Source organism: Panthera tigris, chromosome E2, assembly GCF_018350195.1.
Source record: "Panthera tigris isolate Pti1 chromosome E2, P.tigris_Pti1_mat1.1, whole genome shotgun sequence".
Lineage (NCBI taxonomy): Eukaryota > Metazoa > Chordata > Mammalia > Carnivora > Felidae > Panthera > Panthera tigris.
This window is the reverse complement of record NC_056674.1, coordinates 54,747,439-54,769,488: the sequence shown is the minus strand read 5'-3', so window position 1 is coordinate 54,769,488 and position 22,050 is coordinate 54,747,439. Positions and strand designations below refer to the sequence as shown.

The 22,050-nt window shown below is 54.6% G+C and overlaps 1 protein-coding gene across 2 annotated transcripts in view; it reads right to left on the bottom strand.

Moving 5' to 3' along the window:
• The window catches only part of LOC102964436 (c-Maf inducing protein), a 230,100-nt gene that overhangs the window by 41,756 nt on the left and 166,294 nt on the right, over positions 1–22,050 (bottom strand). The window contains exons 1-3 of one of the 2 annotated variants that reach the window (XM_042970515.1): positions 10,459–10,648; positions 9,271–9,432; positions 4,441–4,482 (exon numbers count right to left, since the gene is read on the bottom strand). In XM_042970515.1, coding sequence (XP_042826449.1) covers positions 4,441–4,482; positions 9,271–9,432; positions 10,459–10,491 — 237 coding nt within the window. In that variant the 5' untranslated portion in view covers positions 10,492–10,648. Of the gene's footprint in view, positions 1–4,440; positions 4,483–9,270; positions 9,433–10,458; positions 10,649–22,050 lie in introns of those variants that run through there. The other variant, XM_042970514.1, reaches the window with a different exon arrangement.

Sequence of the window (22,050 nt, the reverse complement as noted above, 5' to 3'; positions counted from 1 at the left end):
TGCCCCCCGGATGCCCCTGCTCCCCACACCCTGCTCTTGGACCGGCTCCGGGAGGAGGTACCACAGGCAAGGCTGAAGCTCTTCAATCGTGCCAGGCCCCTCTTTCTCGGGAACGAGTCAGGGAAAAAAGGAGTGGAAAGGATTTAAGTGCCCAGAGTGGGCGTGAGGTGTGGGCTCTGTGCCTCCACGGCTATTAACCTCATTCGATCCTCATGACAACTCTGTGAGGTCAAGTGGGAGTTATTTCCTTTTGTACAGATGAAGAGACAGAGGGTCAGGGAGGCTACAAGGCCTGCCCTGGTCACAGAGTTATGATCATTTCAAAAGGTATGATTAATCAAAAGCGCTTAGATTTCTGTGGACTCTTTCCATAAACCTAGTCCTCCGCTGAGCATGTCAGGAACATTAGCTCACTGACTCTTCCCGGCAGCCCTGGAAGAAAGGCATTGTTGCCATACCCATCTCACAGATGAGGAGACTGAGGCTTACTATGTCAAGTTAGCTGAAAGTGATCTGAATGGCCATCTGGTTAAATAAAAATATTCTAGAGCCAGTAGAAAGAAAGGACTGGGTGGGCCAGTGGTTCTCAACCAGGGTTGACTCTGCCTTCCAAGGGATGTTGGCATGTCCGGAGACACATTTTTGATCATCACGACCGGGAAGGGCTACGGGCATCTAGTGGGTTGAGGCCACGGAGGACAGGTACCTCACAAGGAAAGATCCGTCCCCAACTTTCACTAATACTGAGGCCAGAAACCTTGTGGCAGATAAGCATGAAAGGACTCAAAAGCATCTCTGAGACAACACGTGTAGCATCACATCATTAATGCTGAAAACACAAAGCCACAACCCTGTCTGTCTGTGTGGGTTTGCTGTCACCCGAAAGTCCCAGGTGCCGTCTCTGAAGAGGACACTGGGATGGAGTGAAATCCTTTCCTTTCTTCTTCTTTTTTTAATGAAATTATACTCATGGAATATTTGCAAAGGTATTTTTAAATAATATTTTAGGGGCGCCTGGGTGGCTCAGCTGGTGAAGTGTCCGACTTTGGCTCCAGTCACGATCTCACAGTTTATGGGTTCGAGCCCTGCATCGGGCTCTGGGCTGACAGCTCAGAGCCTGGAGCCTGCTTCGGATTCCGTGTCTCCCTCTCTCTCTCCGCCCCTCCCCCACTCATGCTCTGTCTCTGTCTCTCAAAAATGAATAAATGTTAAAGAAAAATAAAAAAATAACAATATTTAAAATAAAATAAAATAAATTTTTTCATGTTTATTTTTGAGAGAGAGAGAGAGACAGAGTGTGAGCAGGAGAGGGTCAGAGAGAGAGAGAGAGAGAGAGAGGGAAACACAGAATCTGAAGTAGGCTCCAGGCTCCGAGCTGTCAGCCCAGAGCCTGACGCGGGGCTCGAACTCACGAACCGTGAGATCATGCCCTGAGCCAAAGTCAGACGCTTCACCGACTGAGCCACCCAGGCTCCCCATAAAATGAAATAAAATAAGGGGCGCCTGGGTGGCGCAGTCGGTTAAGCGTCCGACTTCAGCCAGGTCACGATCTCGCGGTCCGTGAGTTCGAGCCCCGCGTCGGGCTCTGGGCTGATGGCTCGGAGCCTGGAGCCTGTTTCCGATTCTGTGTCTCCCTCTCTCTCTGACCCTCCCCCGTTCATGCTCTGTCTCTCTCTGTCCCAAAAATAAATAAAAAACGTTGAAAAAAAAAATTAAAAAAAAAAAATGAAATAAAATAAAATAAAATAAAACAAAATAAAAGCAGAAGTCCTCCCGTTACTTGCCCAAGGTCACAGCTCGTATGGGGCAGGCCCAGGGTCTGCACCAGCTCTGAGCGTGAGCTCACATTCAGCTCCAAGCCTCCACTCCTCACTAGCACGTGGGACCCCAGTTGCGGTTCGGACTGGGGGTCGACACGTGTCCAGTGACGTGCCAGCTCCAGTCAACACCTACCTACTGCACAGATGCCTGACCCCAGATGGACCGAGTAAGACCAACTCAAGTTACTCGTGAGAGTATTTATGAAAACGATCACATAAAAAAATACCAAGCCCCAGTGGGAGAAAACTAATTGCCCACGGGTCAAATCAGATAATGTAATCTCTGGAAGAAAGGAGACTTCCCAATAATGATAAGGGCGCTGGTGACAAAGAACACTGCGAGGCAGGCTGTAAAACGCAGGGCTGCGGGTCAGACCGCAGATCACATTCTCCTCTGTTCTCAGGCATGCCTGCTGAGCAGGGGAGCTTAGCCCAGCCCAATTAAGGGGTCAGCCCAGCCAAATTAGCTGGGTAAAAGCAGCCTGCATCTCTCAGATCAAAATTCTTTTCCCAGGCTCGTCCCCAGTCCAAAGCCCTCACCCTTCTTCCAGGGCTGAAGTGGGACCCATAGTTATCGCCAGCAGGGAGAGGAAGACACCGGCTCCTTCCCCGGCGCCCAGGTCCCTGCTTGCTTCTCCTCCAGCCAGCGCCTCCCTGCTCTGCCTTTCTCGTGCTGGGCCCTCTGCCTGGACTGCCTACCCATCCTTTAAGATCCGGTTTGCTCACCTCCTCCTAGAAGCCCTCCGTCATCCTCCTCCCAGTACCCTCACTGGCAGAGGATGTCAGGTGCCTGCCCTCTGTGCCCCACTAACACTCCAAACAAATCTCAACCCCCGACCATGTTATTTCTTGATTGTCTGTTGACCTGCCGGGTTCTCCCAGCACACGGGAAATCCCTCAATGGTGGCACTGAGCCTGTGGCACAGAGTTTTTGGCACATACTTGCACTTACATGTTGACGAGTGTTTTTTCAATGAGTTTATTAGTTAATAATATGCCAGAGAAAGGTGGTGGTAGGGGACGGGGGGTGCCCAGGTCGACATCCCCCCTGTTCTGGCGAGAGAAGGCAATGAGCGGTCAGGGTGGAGCACAGGAAAATAAAAAAAAAAAACTCTACATTTTTAGCAAATACCCACTGAGTGTGCCAGATACTAGCCGGGGCTGCACAGAAGCTGCTGCCTTTATTCTCCACAATAAACAGTCTAGGCCTCACCTCTTTGGGTGCCCACACAGCTGGAGTGAGGAAGGGGATTCTCCAGGCGGGGCCTGCCAGCGCCAAGGGGGAGGGCCCATGAAACCACAATTCAGAGGGGCACGGAGTCTGGCATGCTGTCTTTGTTTCAAAGGCTGCAGCCACAGGACCTCTGGCCCAGGCGAATGTCCTTTCTGTGCACACCAAGCTTGGCCTCCCACTTCTGTTTCAAGTTCTGCTTCCCTACTTCCTTATGCTGTGTGCTCCAGCAATGCTGATGTTTCCAGAATAGAGCATGTTGTTTTACGTCTCTGTGCACATTTTATTTAGTCTCTCAGGAAGGCCTTTACTCTGTCTTGCCATCAGGCTTTACTCTGTCTTGCCATCTGGCAAACTCCTTTTTTTTTTTTTTTTTTAATGTATTATTACTAAGTTTACTTATTTTGACAGAGGCTGAGTGGACGGTCATCACACATGTGAGTAGGGGAGGGGCAGAGAGAGAGGGAGAGAGAGAATCTGAAGCAGGCTTCACGCTCAGCACAGAGCCTGATGTGGGGCCCGGTCCCACAACTGTGACATCATGACCGGAGCCGAAATCAAGAGTCAGACGCTGAACCGAACGAGCCACCCAGGAGCCCCTCATCTGGCAAGCTCCTACTGATCCCTCAAAACCCAACTCAGACATCGCTGTCTCCAAGAAGCCACAGTGGCTTCTCTCCCGGGTGAGCTTATCACTCCACTCTCTATACTACAAGCCTCTATTTGTGCAGTGATCTACGTGTCTTCCTACAACAGACGATGAACGTCTCGGGAACAGGAACGGTCTTAGTTATGCACAGATTCAAATACACAGATCGGTGCTTGGCATCCGGCAGGTGCAACCTCATTTCTCTCTTCTCTCTAGTGAGAGTCACACTTCATAGCTTAAAATCACCCAGGAAGAGATTTTACGCCAAAGATGCTTACATCACAGTCAAGTCCTAGAAAATATTACCCCACTTTGCGTATCAGAGGGAATTAAATCCAGGTTCTATTTGTGGATTAATTAGGAGATCTGTCCTGGGGCAAGAAAGAGAATGCTTACCTTTCAGCTAATAGGGTTATGCCTCTGAATACATTATACACTGTCTGCCATCTCCTGCCTTCAACTCCCTGCGGCACACTCGGGAAGGAGGAGGCGATTAAGACACATTTGCTACAAACCTCAACGACTGATAATTACATCCCCCTTCCCAATCAATTGGGGCTCTGAAATGTGCAAAGGCAGGAAGCAGACTCGTCTGGCTTGACAGAAAAGACAAAACTGAGTAAGGTCGCCATGCTGGTGGATCACACGTGCTTCCGAGAATGCACTCAGATCGGGGTGGGGGGGGAAGGACTGTGGGCCCCAAGAGGTGGACAGAGGGAGAAGGGTCCGGAGAGACTTACCACAATGATGTTCTCATGCTCCTGGGTAGTCAAGTTTGTGTTCTGAGGGATTGAATGGAGAGCGCAGGAGGGAGACAAAACAAAACAGAAACACTGACATTAATAAAACGGAACATTTACATCTCAAAGGTCCAACCGGTGAAAAACGCTTTCAGCATCTCAGCGAGCAATGGTCACTTTTCTTAATTAAACAGATCAGAAGCCCCTCACAGGATTGGTCGGGAAGGGAGGAAAGCACGGCTTTGGGGCGGGGGGACCGCGTTTCCAGTCCTGGTTTCACCCCTCGTGAGTTATGCGACCTTGGCTCCTCGGTGACCTTGGCTCCTCGGTGAGACTCGGTTTCTTCTCCCATAAATAGGGATCCTCTGTGGGCTTCAGTGAGAGGGTATACAGACAGACCTAACCGCACGCTTGGTGCTGCTCATGTAGATGCCACTGGGGAGCCAGGAGGCAGGTTCACAGTAAACACATAAACAGACTTTGGAATCTTGACTGTGTACCAGGCATAAGAGCGGCACATACATATTATCACAGCAGCTTTCCAGCTAGGTTCCCAGGGAAGAATGGTCTTCCATGAGCTGGCCAAACGTGGTTTAGCTAAATTCAAATGCCAGCGATTAACTTGCAAAAAATAATATTAACTGGAATGCGTTAAGCTTGTTTAAATTTTAGGGTTTTTTCCCTCCCCAATGCGGGATCTTCTTACCCAGCTGGTACCTGTTACCACCATCCTGTGCGCATGTGAATGAGGGAAGGAATGATCACGCGATAAATGAGAAGTCATGGGAGAAACCAGAAACGGTCACTACCGTCTTCTTTCCTAGTTTCGTGTGGTGTTCGGTTTCATCTGTTTGTTCTTGGTGGAATGGGTTCTCCCTGGTGTCGGTTCAGATTTCCTACTAGGGCCGCGTTTGGCCCCTGGTAACATGCCGTCTCACCGGACAGTGAACTGGCAAGATCGATGGCTGTTGGGTTCTAGAAACAGCCCCACCATGCGCACCACCTGGCATCACGTTTAAGGAGCATCAGGGTATCTGGCATTTACAAGCAGGTGAAACAAAAGAAAAGCCATTGGGCCGTGGATTTGCCCAAAGGGTGAAGACAGCCTTGGAACCCTGCCGGGGCGATGTCTGCCTCCTCAAGTCCCCGGGTTCCCATGGAGACAGCAAGGCCCTCGGGCTTAGAATCCAGGAACACACGGAAGGTGGAAGGATGTCTTTTGGAATCCAAAGGCTTTTTCTTTTTTGGACATTGGTGGAGTCTGAGCAGCCCATTTATGGCAGATGATTAAACATCAATAATTTTTCCGCCCAGGGTGGATGGAAACGTGGCTTTGGTCTTTCCTCCTGACTGACAAAGACAGCTCACTATGCCTCAGGCAGTGCGAGTGCACTCGGTAACCCTCATCCCACATCCTCCTTCTTTCTTACGATGCTTTTCCTGCTTTCCTGTCCACAGATGAGCTACCAGAGTCTCACGCAGTGCGGCAGCTGACTCAGGAGCACAGGTAAGAGACGGTGGGGTGTGGGTTTCACCCTCTCTGTCCTGATGCCAAAACCTGCATCTCTCTCTTCATTTATAAAACAATTTTTTTTAAATCTTTATTTATTTTTGAGAGAGAGAGAGACAGTATGTGAGCAGGGGAGGGGCAGAGAGAGAGGGAGACACAGAATCTGAAGCAGACTCCAGGCTGAGCCGTCAGCACAGAGCCCGACATGGGACTTGAACTCATGAGCTGTGAGATCATGACCTGAGCCGAAGTTGGATGCTTAACTGACTGAACCACCCAGGCGCCCCAGCATCTCTCTCTTCAAAAAAAAAATTTTTTTTAATGTTTCTTTATTTTTGAGAGACAGAGCACGAGTGGGGGAGGGGCAGAGAGAGAGGGAGATACAGAATCCGAAGCGGGCTCCAGGCTCCGAGCCGTCAGCACAGAGCCCGACGCAGGGCTCGAACCCACGAGCCGTGAGATCACGACCTGAGCCGAAGTCAGACGCTTAACCGACTGAGCCACCCAGGTGCCCCTCTCTTTTTATAAAAGTTTACTTTGAGAGAGAGCGAGAAAGACAGAGAGAGAGAGGGAGAGAAGAAAGTGCACACATGTGCAGGGAAGGGCACAGGCAGAGACAAAGAGGGAGAAAAAGAATCTCAAGCAGGCTCTGCATCGTCAGCAAGGAGCCCAATGCTGGGGCTCGATCTCACAAACTGTGAGATCATGACCTCAGCCGAAATCCAGAGTCAGATGCTTAACAGACTAAGCCACCCAGGTGCCCCCCTAAAACCTGCATCTCTAACCACTGAGCTATGGTGCTCAGCCCAAGCAAGGGCCAGTCCCATCCTTCGGGCCGTGGTGGACAGCTCTGAAGGGCTCAGTCCGTTCCTCACTGCACCTGTGCACCTTCCCAGGAAGAGCCTTCGGTAAATACAGATGCTGATTTCTTTGTCCCAGTCACTGGTGGTGGCCTGTGCTGTTCCGCAGGGACACTTCTCTCTCCCAAGGCCATTTTCAACCCTGGGTGGAGAGCACTCACTGAAAACGGCCACTGAATCATAGGGGACACCTGAACCCCAAACTGAGCGGCCTCTCCACACACTCAAGTCAACAAAGGCCCGGGAGGTCAGGGACGCGGCTCTGTCTGGCCAGCGGATGGGCAGTCCTTTCGCAGAACTAACAGCCCCTCCACCCCCTCCTTGGGGATCCTGCCCACCTCCTGGTTGGCTTGGTGACACCTGGAGCCTCGTAGAAGGAGACCCCGGAGACAACTTGAGTAAAGAGAACAGGCAAATAAGCTAGCCCATATAATCTACACAAGAAAGGGCAAGGAGGAGGAAGGATTTGTTTGTCTTTCCACCCATCCTCCTAGACCCTTAAGCTGAGAGTGGTTAAGGTCAAGGTCATGACTACCACCCATGGCAATAAAAATGGTACTTATCCAAGTGACCCTGGGCAGGTGACAACCTCTTGGAGCCTCTGTTTACTCGTCTGTACCTTTAGTACTTACCCTGCAGGGTCCCTGGAGAAATGCTAAGTATCAGCACTAAATGCCTGCCAAAGTGGTCGTCACAGAGCCTGAGTGTCACTCAGGGAGGCGTCAAGCCTTACTCGGGGGGATGCTGCCCGGGCACAGCTCTGTCCAGCTCTGTCCCTTACCAAACAACAGCTCTTACCAGTCAGACACGGTGAGTCATACTGACCCCTTGCCCGACACACAGTAGGTATACAGCAAATGCAAGCTTCTTCCCTTTTTTCCTCTTTAAATGCTTTTATCTTTTCCCACCCCAGCGCGTGGGGATCAGGTGCCTGAGAAGCGATGCAAAGGCCCACGGGTGCGCGGTCACATGTGACATTAACGCCGCCAGAGGTTGGCGACAGTGCCCGTCGGCCGCCTTCCCCATCGTCCTGACAGCGAACCTGATGTCAACGACGGTGTGGTGGCGGCCGGGACTGGCGGGGCAGGAGGGGCGGGCAGGTGGTCTTGCAGGGAGAGCAAGCCCCAAGGTGGAATTTGCAGCCCCACCACTTGCTCAGGTGTTCCAGTGTCTCTGGACCTGAGTTTCCCCATCTGTACAACGGGGACAGCAAGGCCCACGTCTCAGGGGAGACCGTACGACACGAGATGCCGTGCTGCAGGGCACCTGACGCCGGCCGCCACACAGCAGGCGCGTACTCGCGGTGAGCGGCCAGCCTCGGGCCTGCTTGCTGGGGCCCTTCCCCTGCTCAGGCGGGAAGCCGGGATTTCAGGTTGCACATACAGCACCCGGCCTGGCCTCCAATTCCAGGCCTTGACTGTGATGCATTTCAGAGCGTGAGTCTCTGCTCTTCTGCGAAATGAAGCTGTCGCACGCCCGAGGGCACGTCTTCTGTTCCTCTACCTGCCACTGTCTTTGCAGCCCACCCTCTACCTCTTGCCGTACTTCCTTCCAGGGAAAGGGGTCCTCTGCTCAAATAGCAGACATGGAAGAAGGCCCGGGCCAGTTTCCTGGACTGATGGGCAGCAACCAGCTTGGGTCTGCGGGGAAAGGGGTGGCTCCAGGCAGCAAGGGGCTTGTGCTTCTAGAAGGAACCAGGGGCCACTCCCAGGGAAGGGGGACCGAGGCATTGCCCTGGGGCCGTGGGAAGTTCAAACCGGGAGTCATCAACACCAGCGTCCCCAGGGGCCCAGGCAGGCAAACAAACGAGACAGCTTTAGTATTTGTGGAGCGCGGAGAAGAGTGCCTGGGCCGGAGTCACAGCGTGTCCCCAAGTAGCCCTCGCCTACACACGAATGGCGCGGCTGGCTCTGGCTGAGCCCCCACGTTCCTGTCTGAATCCCTGCTGGAACGTGAGCTCCAGGGGGGTGGGGGCTTGTCTTTGTTCCAATGCCCACACGGCACGCACCCTACCGGGGGGCTGCCTGGCACAGCAGAGTGGGTTTTCTGAGGCTCTGGGGGGTCGTGGAGGCAGAAAGCGACAGCCGCTTGGACCCCTGCAGCTGACGCAGGCCAGGGCAGGGCAAGGTGGAGACGGGTGGCGGGGGGCCGGCAGGAAGGCAGGGCAGTCTGGGGGCTTCATCGATGTGCTCTGGCTCGGGAAAAACTGGAAGCTCCTGAAATCTGCTGCCATCATCACCACCAGCCTGTCGTCAGGCCCGAGGCTAGTCCCCCCAGCTTCGGTCGTGGGGCATGGCAGGGTGGTCACCACTGCCCCTTCCCCCTGCCACACCCCCGGGACGGCCCACAACGGGCAGACGATACAAACTCAAGTCCGATTCCGTTGCCCGGCACAGCGTTGGTGCTCGGCAGAGGGGGTGGGGGTGGGGTGTGCAGAATCAAGCAGGGGGCACGTCTTACCTCTGAGAGCAGTTTTGAGACGATTTCCAGTGGGGCTTGGTTGATGGAGTCATCCTGCAGGGGGGATGTCAGGGCCATGTCCACCAGAGTTCGGATCTCCTTCAAGACAACTTCCCAACGGCTTGGGTTACTCAGCACTTTCTTGTATTTGTAAATCTTTTTCTGGTCGGGAGGGAGAAAGAGACACAAGCATGTTATTGACATTCTGATGGTGGAAGAGGACACCAGCTGATCAGAGAAATAGATGCCCTAGCAGGTACAAGGCCCGAGAAACTGCCCGTGTGGACCAACCCTCCCGTGGGAAACTGACTCGCAGAGAAAGGAGAAGTCCCCGCCCAGGGTCACAGGCGATGTTTGCAGACAGGCCTTCCGAACACTAGCTGAGAAATCTCCACACTGTTTCCGATGACTTAAAAAAACAACAAGGCGATTTCTCTTTCAGATCACGTCTTCTCCCAAACGTATTCCCTAAGTTTTCACACGCAGGGAGGGTGGAAGGAAGCATTCGGGGGTCCAGAGAGAGGCTTTCTTTGCGTTGGAGGTACTGTTTCTACTCATCCCGACCCTAAGAGGTCCCTCTGGAGAGTGGAGTCCAGCTAAGAAAAAGGACAGACAGGCTTGTGGCCAGGTATTCAACGCTGGCCAGGTGGTGACAAGCCCGGAGGCCCCCGAGAACCACAAAGCGGACCTCAGTTTCCACTTGGTGAGTGGGGCGAAGCATATCCTCACCTTTGCTCGGGGCTGCGTCCAAAGCGGAGAAGAACTGGGGCACGGGCTGCTGTCTCCCTCGATGTGAGGCGGAGTGAGTTCCGCCTCTCTGACATCATGGAAACAGCAGCCCTCGGAAGGCGGAGGTCCCAGCCAAAGTGCCTCCCGGCCCCGGCAGCTGCCGGCCCCACTGTTGCCCTGGCTTGGGACTCTCCCCCTGGATGAACTCCTTCATTAAGTGCTCTGCTCCCTGGGGAAAACCTAAGTTTAGTGTCACCGCACCAAGCAGCCAGCTGGGGTGACGAGTCACAGTCTCTGAGCCAGAGTCTGAATGAAGGAGTGGGGAGGGAGGAGGTCAGGGTCCCCCACTGAGGCTGCCGGGGGTCTCCCTGACCCTTTCGTTCCTCAGTTATAAATTACAAAGTGATCTTGGAACCCAGCACTTTCAAGGAAGTATCTGGGGATGTGCTCCCTACCAACCTGAGTTAACTGTGCTGGGTGAGGCCTCGCCATGGCACAGGAGGCAGACTTTGGACTCAGGCAGGCCCGGTTCTATGAAGCATGTCACCTACTGAGCCTCAGTTCCTCTTCCATAAATCAGGCAGGAAAATACTTTGCAGCCTCTTTCAGGGTGTGACTTTGACAAATTCTGGACCCACGATGGTCCGCCCTCTGTACGCAGTTACATTCACAGGCAGAGTCCAAACAGAATTAGCCACTGGCAACAAAAAGGGAACCCGGGTACATAACTCGTCTCTTTGGAAAAAGAGGATGAAATGCACAACCCCAGCAGTACAAATAGGATCTCTACTTTCTTCCTCCCATTTGTTCCCAAACTCCACGATTTTCTGGTCTCTTACTTGCTCATCAGGCCCCATCACCACCACCATCACCCACAAAGCAAACTCACACCAAAGCCTGTTTCCCTCGTCAGCCCGGATCTTTCTTAAGCAAATCAGCATGGCTGGTCCCCGTACCCCGTCTTCCACCTGCCTGCCCTTTATTCTCCCTCCTGGTCTGGCTGTGGTCTGGCAGTCACCACGCCTCATCAAGAACCAGGGAGCGATGATGCCTCTCCGAGGGGCGGCAGGCAGAGGAACCCCCTGAAACACGGACTTGTCAATCACTGCAGATGCTCTAAGGACTGGAAGACGCTGCGGCGAGCTGTCAGGGGCGGACGTTCAGTGAACACAGGCGATCAGTGGGGGTGACGGTGACAGTGAGGACTTAGTGAATCCCAGGACTTTAATGACGAGACACAGCCGGTTCCCAGAGGCCTCCCTGGGCCGGTAACCAGCCTCGGGCCTAGTTACCGTCAGCTAGGCACCACCTCCGCACCGCCTGGTCTGTGCAGAGCCAAAGTTCCCCAAGTCTAAAGCCGTGGAGACGCTTCCCAAGGCAAGAACCCGATCCGCCCCCGAAAGACGAAGGCCCCTCCGAGTCCTGGACGCTGTGGGTTTGCTCCGTACCCAGAGAACTGCTTGCTTTTTAAGTGACCATGAAATGGTCACGGAAACTCGCCGTGTATTAAGCCCCAAAGAAAACCACACGATGCACATTCATGTGTTCCCACAGCAGATCCTAGATGTGAATACGGTCTGAGCTGTAAGGGCCCTATCTTCGCATCAGCTGCAAGCTATTTACCTTTGAAAGAATAATGACTTCATTCTTTTCGTGAAAACGATGCCTGCTCGTTGTAAGCAATTTAAACCATGCTGAAACGCACAAAGAAGGGGATAAGTGAAAAGAGGCCTCCAAAATCCCACAACCTAGAAATAGCTATCATTAATCTTTGGTGAGCATTGTTCCACCCCACCCGCCGGAACTTTGCCAGATACAGCCAGCGTGTGGGGGTAGGTGGCCGTGAGGACCGCCCGCGGCTCTCCACACTCAGACATCACTGAGACCCCGAGGTAGCAAGGTCCGGGCAAGAGGGCCCACGGGGTAGCACCAGCCCGGGGCCCGCCGACACACCCCCTCCATAGCGGGGAAGGGTGACACTCTCTTGTGAGTCCCCAGGCACCGGAGCCCTTGCTCAGTGGGCGTCCCCAGCACCTGTGGTCACAGAGGCCGAAGCTGCATTCAAAACCAGAGGGTCCCAGGGCTCGTGACAAGGGCCAAAGTGTAATGAGCTCACGCTACCCACCAGGCACTAGGCATTCCTGGGCCTCAATCAGCTCTCTCCATCCTCACCGTGACCCGGGGAGCCGGGGACCTGCCGCAGGCCAAGCAGCCCCCAGAGCGGACCCTAAGACAAGAACCCAAGTGCAGATGGCTTCTTGACTTGAGAGGCGGTGCGGGGCACATCGGTGCAGGGTGTGGAGGAAGAAGCAGTCACTAACGGGGCACCACCAAGCATTACGACTGGGCCGCTGTGGGACCCGCTGTGAATCGCGTGGGAGCTTGAGGAGACAGTGCTCCCCGCTCCCCTCCCCCAGGGAGCGAGGACGCTGCATTTGCCCGCCCACTCTCTGGACACCTCTTGTCCAGGGCCCCGCACCGTGGACAAACTGCTCTCGCAGCCAGAGAGGAACGTGCCCCCAGGCAGAGCCACGCGCGGTCCCGGTGAGCAGCCTTCAGAGTGCGGTGGCTCAGAGGGGCACCCGCAACCTTGTGCTGTAGCCTCCAGTGTCCTGCTCACACGTACGACTCTCACGGCCAGAGAGGCGTGAGCTCAGGACCCAAGGTCACACTGCTAGAAAGGGTCGGTTCAGGAGTCAAAATCGACTCTGGTTAATTCCAGAGGTCTCTCTCTTTCTATCATGTCCATCGGGGCCAGTGCAGACAGTGGAGAGGAGAGAGAGATTTACCGAGAGACACGGTGATTGGAGGGGGTTCAAGAATGCTTGGTGGCATTCAGTGACAAGAGGCTTGGAGAACCCGAGGCCAGGCGGCCAGGGCGGTGGGGGAGGAGCTGTGGGAAGGCGGTGGGTGGGGGCAGCAGGTGGACAGTGGGGCTGTGAAATCACGGTCATGGGGGTTAGACAGGCCGCTGGCTCTGGGACAGGGCAGCTCCAGGGCAGAGGGAAGCCTACCCAGGACCCACAGGGACCCATTCATTCTGCTGTGGTGATAAATTAGCAGGTTTCATCCCCCAAAACTCCAATGAGCTCATCTGGTCATGAATCACAGTGTGGTTGGGACAGGGACACCTCTGGAGCCCTGACTCCCAGGCTCCCAGGAGCCTGGCCCTTGGCTTTGCGGTATGATCCTCCCACTGAGCCCCTTCACCAGGACGGGTGGGTGACATCTTGCCATGTCCAGCGTGGCCACCGGATTCTTTGGTCACGGGCCCCAGAGCTCTCTGGGAGGGGCTTAAAGCAGGGATTAGCAAAGTGCAGCAGGGGGCCCAAACCGAGCCCTCTGCTTCTTTCTGTGCAAGGAAGCCAAGAATGGTCTTAAGGGTTGCGAAAGAAAAAAACCCCAAAGAACATGGGACAGCAATCCAACGTTCCCTGCAAAGCCCCAAATATTTGCTATCTGGCCCTTTAGAGAAAAAGCTTGCCAACCCCTGGCTGAAAAGGTCAAGTGCAGTCTAGAAGTAAGTGTGCAGAAAATGGCTCAGCGTCGTGAGCCACCGGGGAGACACAGGTCCGAACGGCAAAGAGACGTCACTTTGCTCCCGCCAGGCTGGCTGTAACCAGAAGGACGACACCCGGTGCTGGTGAGGATGTGGAGGAACCGGGACCCAGGCACACTGCCGATGGCACTGCACACGAGGACAGCACCCCTGGAAAGCAGTCTGATAGTTACTTAAAGCATGAGGCATACATTTGTCCTATGACCCAGCAATTCTGTTGCTAGAAATCTACCCAAGAGAAATAAAAACAGACTCGACGGAAAGACACGTACATGCGTGTCCCTAGCATTATTCATAATCACCTCAGACTGGAAATGACCCGGATGCCCATCGACTGATGAACAGATAAGCAAAAAGGTGGCCTATCCAGACAATGGAGCAGTGTTTGCAATAAGAGAAGGATGGATCAGGGCGCCTGGGCGGCTCTTTCGGCTCAGGTCATGATCTCACGGTTCGCGAGTTCGAGCCGCGCGTCGGGCTCTGTGCTGAGAGCTCGGAGCCTGGAGCCTGCTTCGGATGCTGTGACTCCCTCTCTCTCTGCCCCTCCCCCGCTCGCACTCTGTCTCCGTCTCTCTCAAAAGTAAATAAAACGTTAAAAAAATTAAAAAAAAAAAAGAAGGATGGGTCTACTCAGATGTGCTACGATACGGGCAAGCCTTACAAACATGATGCTAAGTCAAAGAAGCCAGGAGCAAAACACATCCTGTGGGATTCCTTTTACATGAAATGTCTAGAAAAGGCAAATTCATAGAGACACAAAGTGGAAAAGTCACTGAGTGGGGCTGGGAGGCGGCAACAGGGATTGGACTGCATACAGACACCAGGGAATCTTTTGGGATGACGCGAATATTCTGAAACTGGACTGTGCTGACGGTCGCGCTACTCTATAAATTAACTAAAATCACTGAATCATGCACTTCTGATTGGTGAATCTTAAGGTGTGTAAGTTACATCTCAATTAGAGTGTTTAAGAAGAAGTCTCAACCTAGGCAGGCAGAGGAGGGCAGCAGACAAAGCCGGAGACGGCACTGCTTAGTGGTTAAGAGTGCAGGTTTTTCAACAGTAGACTTAGTAGAAATCTAAGCTCTACTTCACCCATTCACCTGGCCACCCGTGTGCCCAAGCCATCCACCTTTGTCGCCATCCATCCACCCACTCATCCGTCCTTCCCGGCATCCAGCCACCATCTGTCCAATCATTCATCAAAAATTCCCACGATGTGCCAAGCGCTGTGTTCGGTACTAAGGATCCCCACGGTGAGTGAAGCAGACAGGTCCCAGTGCGCACGGAACTCACAGTATGTTACTCGTACCCTAGCTGCCTCAACCGCAACACGGGGCCAGGCTAACTGCTGCCAAAGGCTCCTGTGGCTCTCCCGTGAGATAACATATACAAGGCACCTAGCCCCGCTGCTGGCTAAACAGCTACCTTCTTATCACCTACCAAGGGACAGGAGTGAGTGGCCCGGGGCAGGTGGAACTTGGGAGGACTCCTGGCATCCGTGACTCAGCCCCGCCAGCTCCCGAGAAAACAGAGCCAGCAGGAAAAGCTTCCTGCCTCCCGGGTGGCACAGTCAGTCACTCCATTGCCGTCCTCACCCTCTGCTTGTCAGGGAGGGGACGTTACCTGGGCAACACCCGCCATCTCTCCGGCAACTGCTCCCACGGCAGAGACGACCGCAGACGCCCGGGGTTCTCCGGCCTGGGAAAGCAGAGCCTGTCGGCAACTCCACGGGAGACAAGCTGTCACCGGGAGTGTGTCCCTCACCGGGAGAGGCGTGACTCAGAACGTGCTGGAAGCACGCCTCCCGGTGATGGGGCTGCTCTGCTGCTTGCCGCAGCCTCCCAGGCTCAGGCTCGCGACAGCACGCATGCTCCCCACCACCTGTCATTAAAGGAAGGGAGGCACGGGAGCTCCTCGGAGCTGCCGAGAAAAACGAGAAAAACGAGCCAGGGAGGAACCGACTGGCTTTTAGAACTGCCCCCCGGTGGACGGCCCAAAGCTGTGCCGACCAGGCCCCACGTCCCTAGCCCCACGTGGCTACTTACATTCAACTTAATGAAAATGAAATACGATTAAAAATCCAGTCCCTCGGTCTACTGGCCACGCTGTGGCTGCTGGAAAGCCACAAGTGGCCAGCGGCTACCATGCTGGACGGCGCAGAGAAAGACCGTCGTCACCACTGCAGAAAGTTCTATTGGGCAGTGCCGTCCTATGGTCTCGGGGTCCCCCCGCGTCCCCATGCCCCCAGAGGACCAGCAGCACGCTCACTGCCTCTCCCCATCCTCAGCCAGCACTTTGGGGCCTACCCACCTGCCCCGCTCCTCCGACTTTCCCTCCCAGGTCTTAGGTGGTGTTCCCAAACGTCCCCTGCACACCCAGGAAGAATGGATGCTCGGGCAACTGCTCTCATTCCTAGACAGGGGCCTTTGACCTCCTCATTCCTTCACGACTCAGTATGGGCCGTGCAGGAAACTAGCCATCCCTGCCAGGCCGCGTGCTTCCGGGGGCCCCAACACTCGGGCCGCTGGTCCTCCAGAATGGGTGCCACTTCTTCAATCCTTTTAGCCTTAGGGACCATCACCCTGCCTTCAGCCACAGGCCAGGCCTGTGGTCGGCCCCTGCGTGCCACCCCCACACTGCCCACTTGGCCCTGGTCTTCACCATCAACCTGAGTCAGCTCATCACCTCTCAGCACCCCCCCGTGCACGTGCACAGTGATGCTAATTTAGCCAATACAGTTACTGAGCTGTTCCCTGCTGGTCCAATTAATTAACAGATGGATTCATCAGTGATTCCCTTCCAGGGACTCGGGATTTTCACGAGGAGCAAGGGTAGGGACACCTGCTCTGGGCACTGGCTCCACGGGGGCGCTGGGAGTAGGGGAAAGGACACAAAACGAGACACAGGCCCAGCCCTGGTCCCCCGTCGGCTGGCACGGAAACCAGGCCCCGACTCACGCTAACAAGGCTACGAAACACAAACCGCCGGCTGCCGCTTACCCGGTGCTTACCATGTTCCAGGAAAAACCACCCCGCATGATGACACAAGAGCCTAATGGTTATCACGCCTGGAGCGCTCTCCGCGGCCCAGGCCCTGTGTGAAGCTCTTCGTGGAAAATAACTGCTTTGAAGCCTTGCAGCCACTCAACTAGATGTGTGACAGAACCAGGCCCATTTGATGGATGCGTCAACAGAGGCCGGGAGCGGTTAAGTCAGGTGGCAAGCAAGAGCCAGGGCTGGAACTGAGAGCGGCCTAGCTGTGGACCCTCAGGGCCCGACCACCGAGCCGCTCTGAGAGGCACACACCCGAGAGTTCCTCTGCCTTGATGGATGCCGCCTGCTGCCAGGAAGCCGAGAAGTCCTTGCAACTGGAGACTCGAGGCCGCCCAGGGGCAGTTCCAGACTGACTGCAGCCGGGTGCCCAGCTGGCATCTGCCTGGAAAGCCGGGTCCTGGGGAGACGGACAACCTGCTTGAAAGAGGGGAGAGAGCATGGGCACTCAGCCCCCCGCGCCCCTGCTGGGCAGTCTCTCAGCAGTCATAACTGCTTCCAAGGAAACAGCAGGAACTCGGGCACGGTGTCCTACTCGTGGTCTCGGGGGCATCGGCCGGTTGCCTGGGCAACCACGCATCTGGCCGGCGAGGAGAGGAATGGGCCTTGGAGCCAGGCTCCCCGCCGGGTACTACAACCCACCTGGCATTTTGGGGACCGCCAGACTCTTGGCAAAATCCAAACATCACACGGATCCGTTTGATCACATTTAAAAATTGCATGTGGCCATTCTCACTGAGCTCGGAGCTCCTTGGGGGAGGGATTGTGCCTGGTGTGTTTCTTCACGGTTCTGTGTGGTCACTGGACCTTCTCAGGGGCCCATGGAAAGTGCTCTGAGTGTGTGTAAAAGGGAGGAAAACAGAAACCGGAAATAATGGCTGACGCGTACCAAGTGCTTCTGCTGTGCCAACACCGAACCCAGCCTTTTCAAACCCGCCAGTGCTCCTCAAACCCGTGTGGGGAGTCTTGTTAAAAGGCAGATTCCAACTCTGTAGAGCCAGGTAAGGCCCGGGAGTCTGGATTTCTAAGAAGCTTCCGGGTAAGACCGATGTCCCCGATGTCCCCTACGAGGTGGACAGGCGCACCCAGTCCCCATCATACATGGGAGAAAGGGGATGAGGGATTAACAGCTTGCCTGGGGTCACACAGCTGGTGTTGTGGGTTCTGTCCCCCAAATGATACGTCCAAGTCCTAACCGCTGGCGTCTGTGTCTGTGACCTTACGTGGAGTTAGGGGTCTTTGCAGGGCAATCAAGTGAAGGTGAGGTCAGGCTGCATCGCAGGTGGGCCCTATGTCCAGCGACTGGGGTCCTTACGAAAAGGCCACGTGAAGAGTCACACATGCACAAGGGAGAAACGGCCACGTGAAAACGGAGGCCGAGGGTGCAACGAAGTGCCCGCAAGCCAAGCAGCTCCAAAGAAGGAAAAGGACATCCCTTAGGGTGTCTGGATGGGGGCTCAGCTTTGTGGAGGGGACACGTTTGTCTTGGATGTCTGGCCCCACTACTCTGAGAGGATGAGTGTCTGTTGTTTTAAGCCCCCTGGTCGGTGGCGCTTTGCCACAGCTGCCCCAGGAAACCCACAGCTGGTACGCGGGAAGCAAGGACGGACCCCGGGAATCCTGGCTCCTGATGGCTCCCTCCGTCCACCGCAGTCACTCAAGCCGACCCCTCCAACCCTTTTATTTTACAAAGCTGGAGCCGGGGCCCGTCTGCTGGGTATGTGGCGGTGTGGGAGGGGGCACGACACCCAAGGTGCATCAGCAGCCTCTCCCAACTTTGCCTTGTTGTGGAATTTGTAGGGTTGTCTCTTCCTGGGGGAGACGTGACCCTGGCGTCTTTCTCGCTCCCTCGGAGGGTGGAAATGCTAGTGTTCATGCTCGACACCCGTCCAGCCTGTTACCCCAGGGCATGAGCCTGGCCCTGCGTTGGCTGCACACCTGGGTACCCGCAACATCAGCCGTGTCTCAAGGAGCCACCTGCACACCCAGGGAAGCGGCAGGGAGAGCTCCCGGGACTCAGCCAGGACGCTAGCACAAGGCCACCTCGGGTCCTTGGCAGAGAGGAGTCATGAGTCAAAACGGAACTCCTTTTCCTTTTATGAGGTCACACATGAGCCAAGGGAACCCCATCACACCGGCTGACGGCCCAGGGCTTCCTGTGGCGGGCACCGTGCTAAGTGCCGTCCCGAGACAACCACTTCAGGGTTCTCAAACCTGGTGACACATCAGGGTCACTTAGGGGGTTTAAACAATATTCCAATGACAGAGCCCGATCACGGGACAAGCTTATCAGGAGGGTGTTGGGGGCGAGGTGGAGCCTGGCACCCACATTTTGGGGGTCACTGGTAAATTTTAAAGTATATTTAGGGGCATCTGGGTAGCTCCATCGGTCGAGCATCCGACTCTTGATTTCTGCTCAGGTCATGATCCCAGGGTCGTGGGATCGAGCCCCACATCGGGCTCTGACGGTGAGCATGCAGCGTGCTTAAGATTCATTCTCTCTCTCTCTGTCTCCCCCGCCCCCCGCCCCACTCATGTTCTCTCTAAAAATAAAAAGTGAATCTTAAAAAAGTAATAAAGTATATGTAAACACCAATGTGCACAGAAGCATCATTCACAGCAGTGAAAGGGTGGAAACAACTCAAGTGTCCACGGACGGGGTGGATGGACACACAAACGCAGTGCATACAATATGGTACGTATAAGGAAGGAACTACAGGTACTAAAAGGAAGGAAATTCAGACACACACGAAAACACAGATGAACCTTGAGGACATCACGCTGAATGAAACAAGCCAGTCACAAGAAGGCAAAGACCGTATGATTCTATTTACGAGAGGGATCCTGAGGGGTCAGTACTGCTGGTCCAGTCTAAGGGGGCAAGCGCGACCCCACGGTACAGACAAGGAGACCACAACATGGGGGAGGGGTGGCTGCCCACTTGGGGTGAAAGCCAGCTGTCTGAACCAGGACCCCTCCTCAGGTCACCTGCTTTCCTTAGTCATGGTCAAGGGAGACTGGGAACGCACACAGGTACGGCCCGGGACCTGCCCACAGCATTCTGGGAACACACCCCTGTCTCCACCTGGCCGTAACCCCAGGGAAGGCTGCTTCCCCCAGCAGCCCCCTGCTGTGGAATACCATCGAAGATAGCCTTCCGGAGTGATCACAGCACCCTAGGGAGGCCGGCAGGGAGCCCCAGTTTCATACTCAGCCACAACCTCCCCACCCTTCACTGGCTTGCCTCCCGCCCCCCCCCCCCCCGCCCCCCGTCAGCTCCTGAGAACTCAGAGGCTCAGACAAGGCCCCTGTTTTGACTCTCGGGAACATGCAGTACAATGAACCGAGCGCGAGGCATATCTGATTTTGGACTTCTGTCGTGTGCAGCCTCAGGCCAGTTCTATCACTTCTCCGAACCCTACTTTCCTCATCTGCAAAATGGAGATAATAGCAGCTCCCGCCTCTTGCAGGCCTTGACGGGACCGAATGTGCTATTTCGGGCTGAATGCCCAGCACTTTGCAGGTGCTCAGTAAGTGGTACTATTGAGTCCAGGAGGACATCGACCGAAGACAGTCAACCTCTGAGGAAAAATACGGGAGACAAGAAACCCCCATCGGTGGAGACGTGCTTGAGCCAACCGTGGCCCCCACGCACAGCGGTCACAAGAACAGAGGACACTAGGTCTGCCATGGGCTCCACGTCCGCGACAACACTCAACGTAGCAGCAAACACACACACGCACACGCACACGCACACGTGTGCACGTATATTTACACACACGCACTCCGCAAACAGGATCCAACTCGTAGCGGCGGGGGGAGGGGGGGCCACAGTGTCAGGCTGATGACAGCTGTCTTCCTGCAGAGGGAAGTGGCTTGAGGGAAAACCAAGGCGGGAGGATGGGCTTCAGCTTCATCCGTAAATTTTCAACTTGTCACAGGAAGCCTTATCCGTGTGTCGTGCATTTATTTCATTCAAAAGAAACTTAAAAAAAAAAAAAAAAACCCAAAGGTTTCAGAAACTGGAATCATGGAGGCGGTGGTGTCCTTTCCACAGAATTTTCAAAGCGGTCAGAATCCCACATTCTTAGAACTGGAAGGGATCTGAGCTCCTATGTTTTTGACTTTTCCGTGTTCCTGTAGATTACCTGGTTTTTGAAATAATATGTTCACCGGGAAAGGGAATCATACAGACCGTGTTAAGGGCAGAGAGTGAAGAGCACCAGAATTCCATCGTGGGGCTCGCGGCCGGCACGTTTGTATGCTGGTGCCCGTGATGTAACGGGTTCCCTTTCTGTGTGTACGTGTGCACACACACACACACACACACGCACGCACACACCAGCGTAAAAGTTTGCATAAATTTAGCCCACGCCACATACGTTGGCGTTTTGTTAACCTCACCTCTGTCTCCCATGCCGCCTCCCCCACCCCTGTGGCCCTGAACCCGTGCCAACACCACAACGGATACTAGGGTTCGGCAAACGTTTTCTGTAAAGGTAACAACATTCCAGGCTTTTCTGGCCACACTCTGCTGGGGCAGCGTGAATGGGTGGGGCTGTGTCCCCCCAAAGCCCCTTTCTTCATAAAAACGGGCAGTAGGCTGGGCAGTTTGCTGCCCCTGGCATGTATTCATTCAGATCTTTCCCCATGGCCACACATGCAAATACAGAGCTTTATTTTGGTCCTCAGCTTTTGCTGTTTTGTCCCCCGTTTCATTGCACAAAAGGAGCAACACATTATACACAGATTCTGTGTCTTGCTTCTCCTCTCCTAACCCCCGGAGGAAGGTGCTCCAAAATCAGTACAGATCTCCCCACGCTGTGTGTTTTTGTAAAGCCACCTCGAGTCTCACTGGGCAAAGGTAGCATTTACATTTAGAAAATTAAAATGAAGCAAAGGGCAGTCCTCCCGCCTGATCTCAGCCCTCTGGGCAAATCCTCCTGAAGGTCTTTCTGGCCATGGCCGTCGGTGGCCGTGACCGCCATACCTGAGCACCCGCCCTTCCTGGCCAGGCAGCTTTATCAAAGAGCCCCTCCTCGGGGGCCACACCACCAGGGTCTCCGAGAAGGCAACCCACCCATCCTCCCCAGCTCTCCAACATCTGGACCCCCATCCCCACCCGTCCGAATGATAAACGCCACACAGTCACTGCACATCCCAGGCATGGCTGAGACCCCACTTCTAAAACTTGCCGCTTAAGAAGATCCTACTACTTTCCAATGGCTTTTCCAGGGGAGTTCCTGTGCCCGGAGAGCTTATTCAACCCTGAACACGGACTAAAAACATCAGTGGGGGCCTCTCACTAACCCTGAATCGGAGATGCCATTTTCTGAGAAAGCACCCCTGGTTAATAGCAACCCACCAAATAAATTTAAATGTACAAATACTGTACCAGAAGCTGCTCTCTTTCTCTGCCATGTGGGAGGGGCCGGGCCC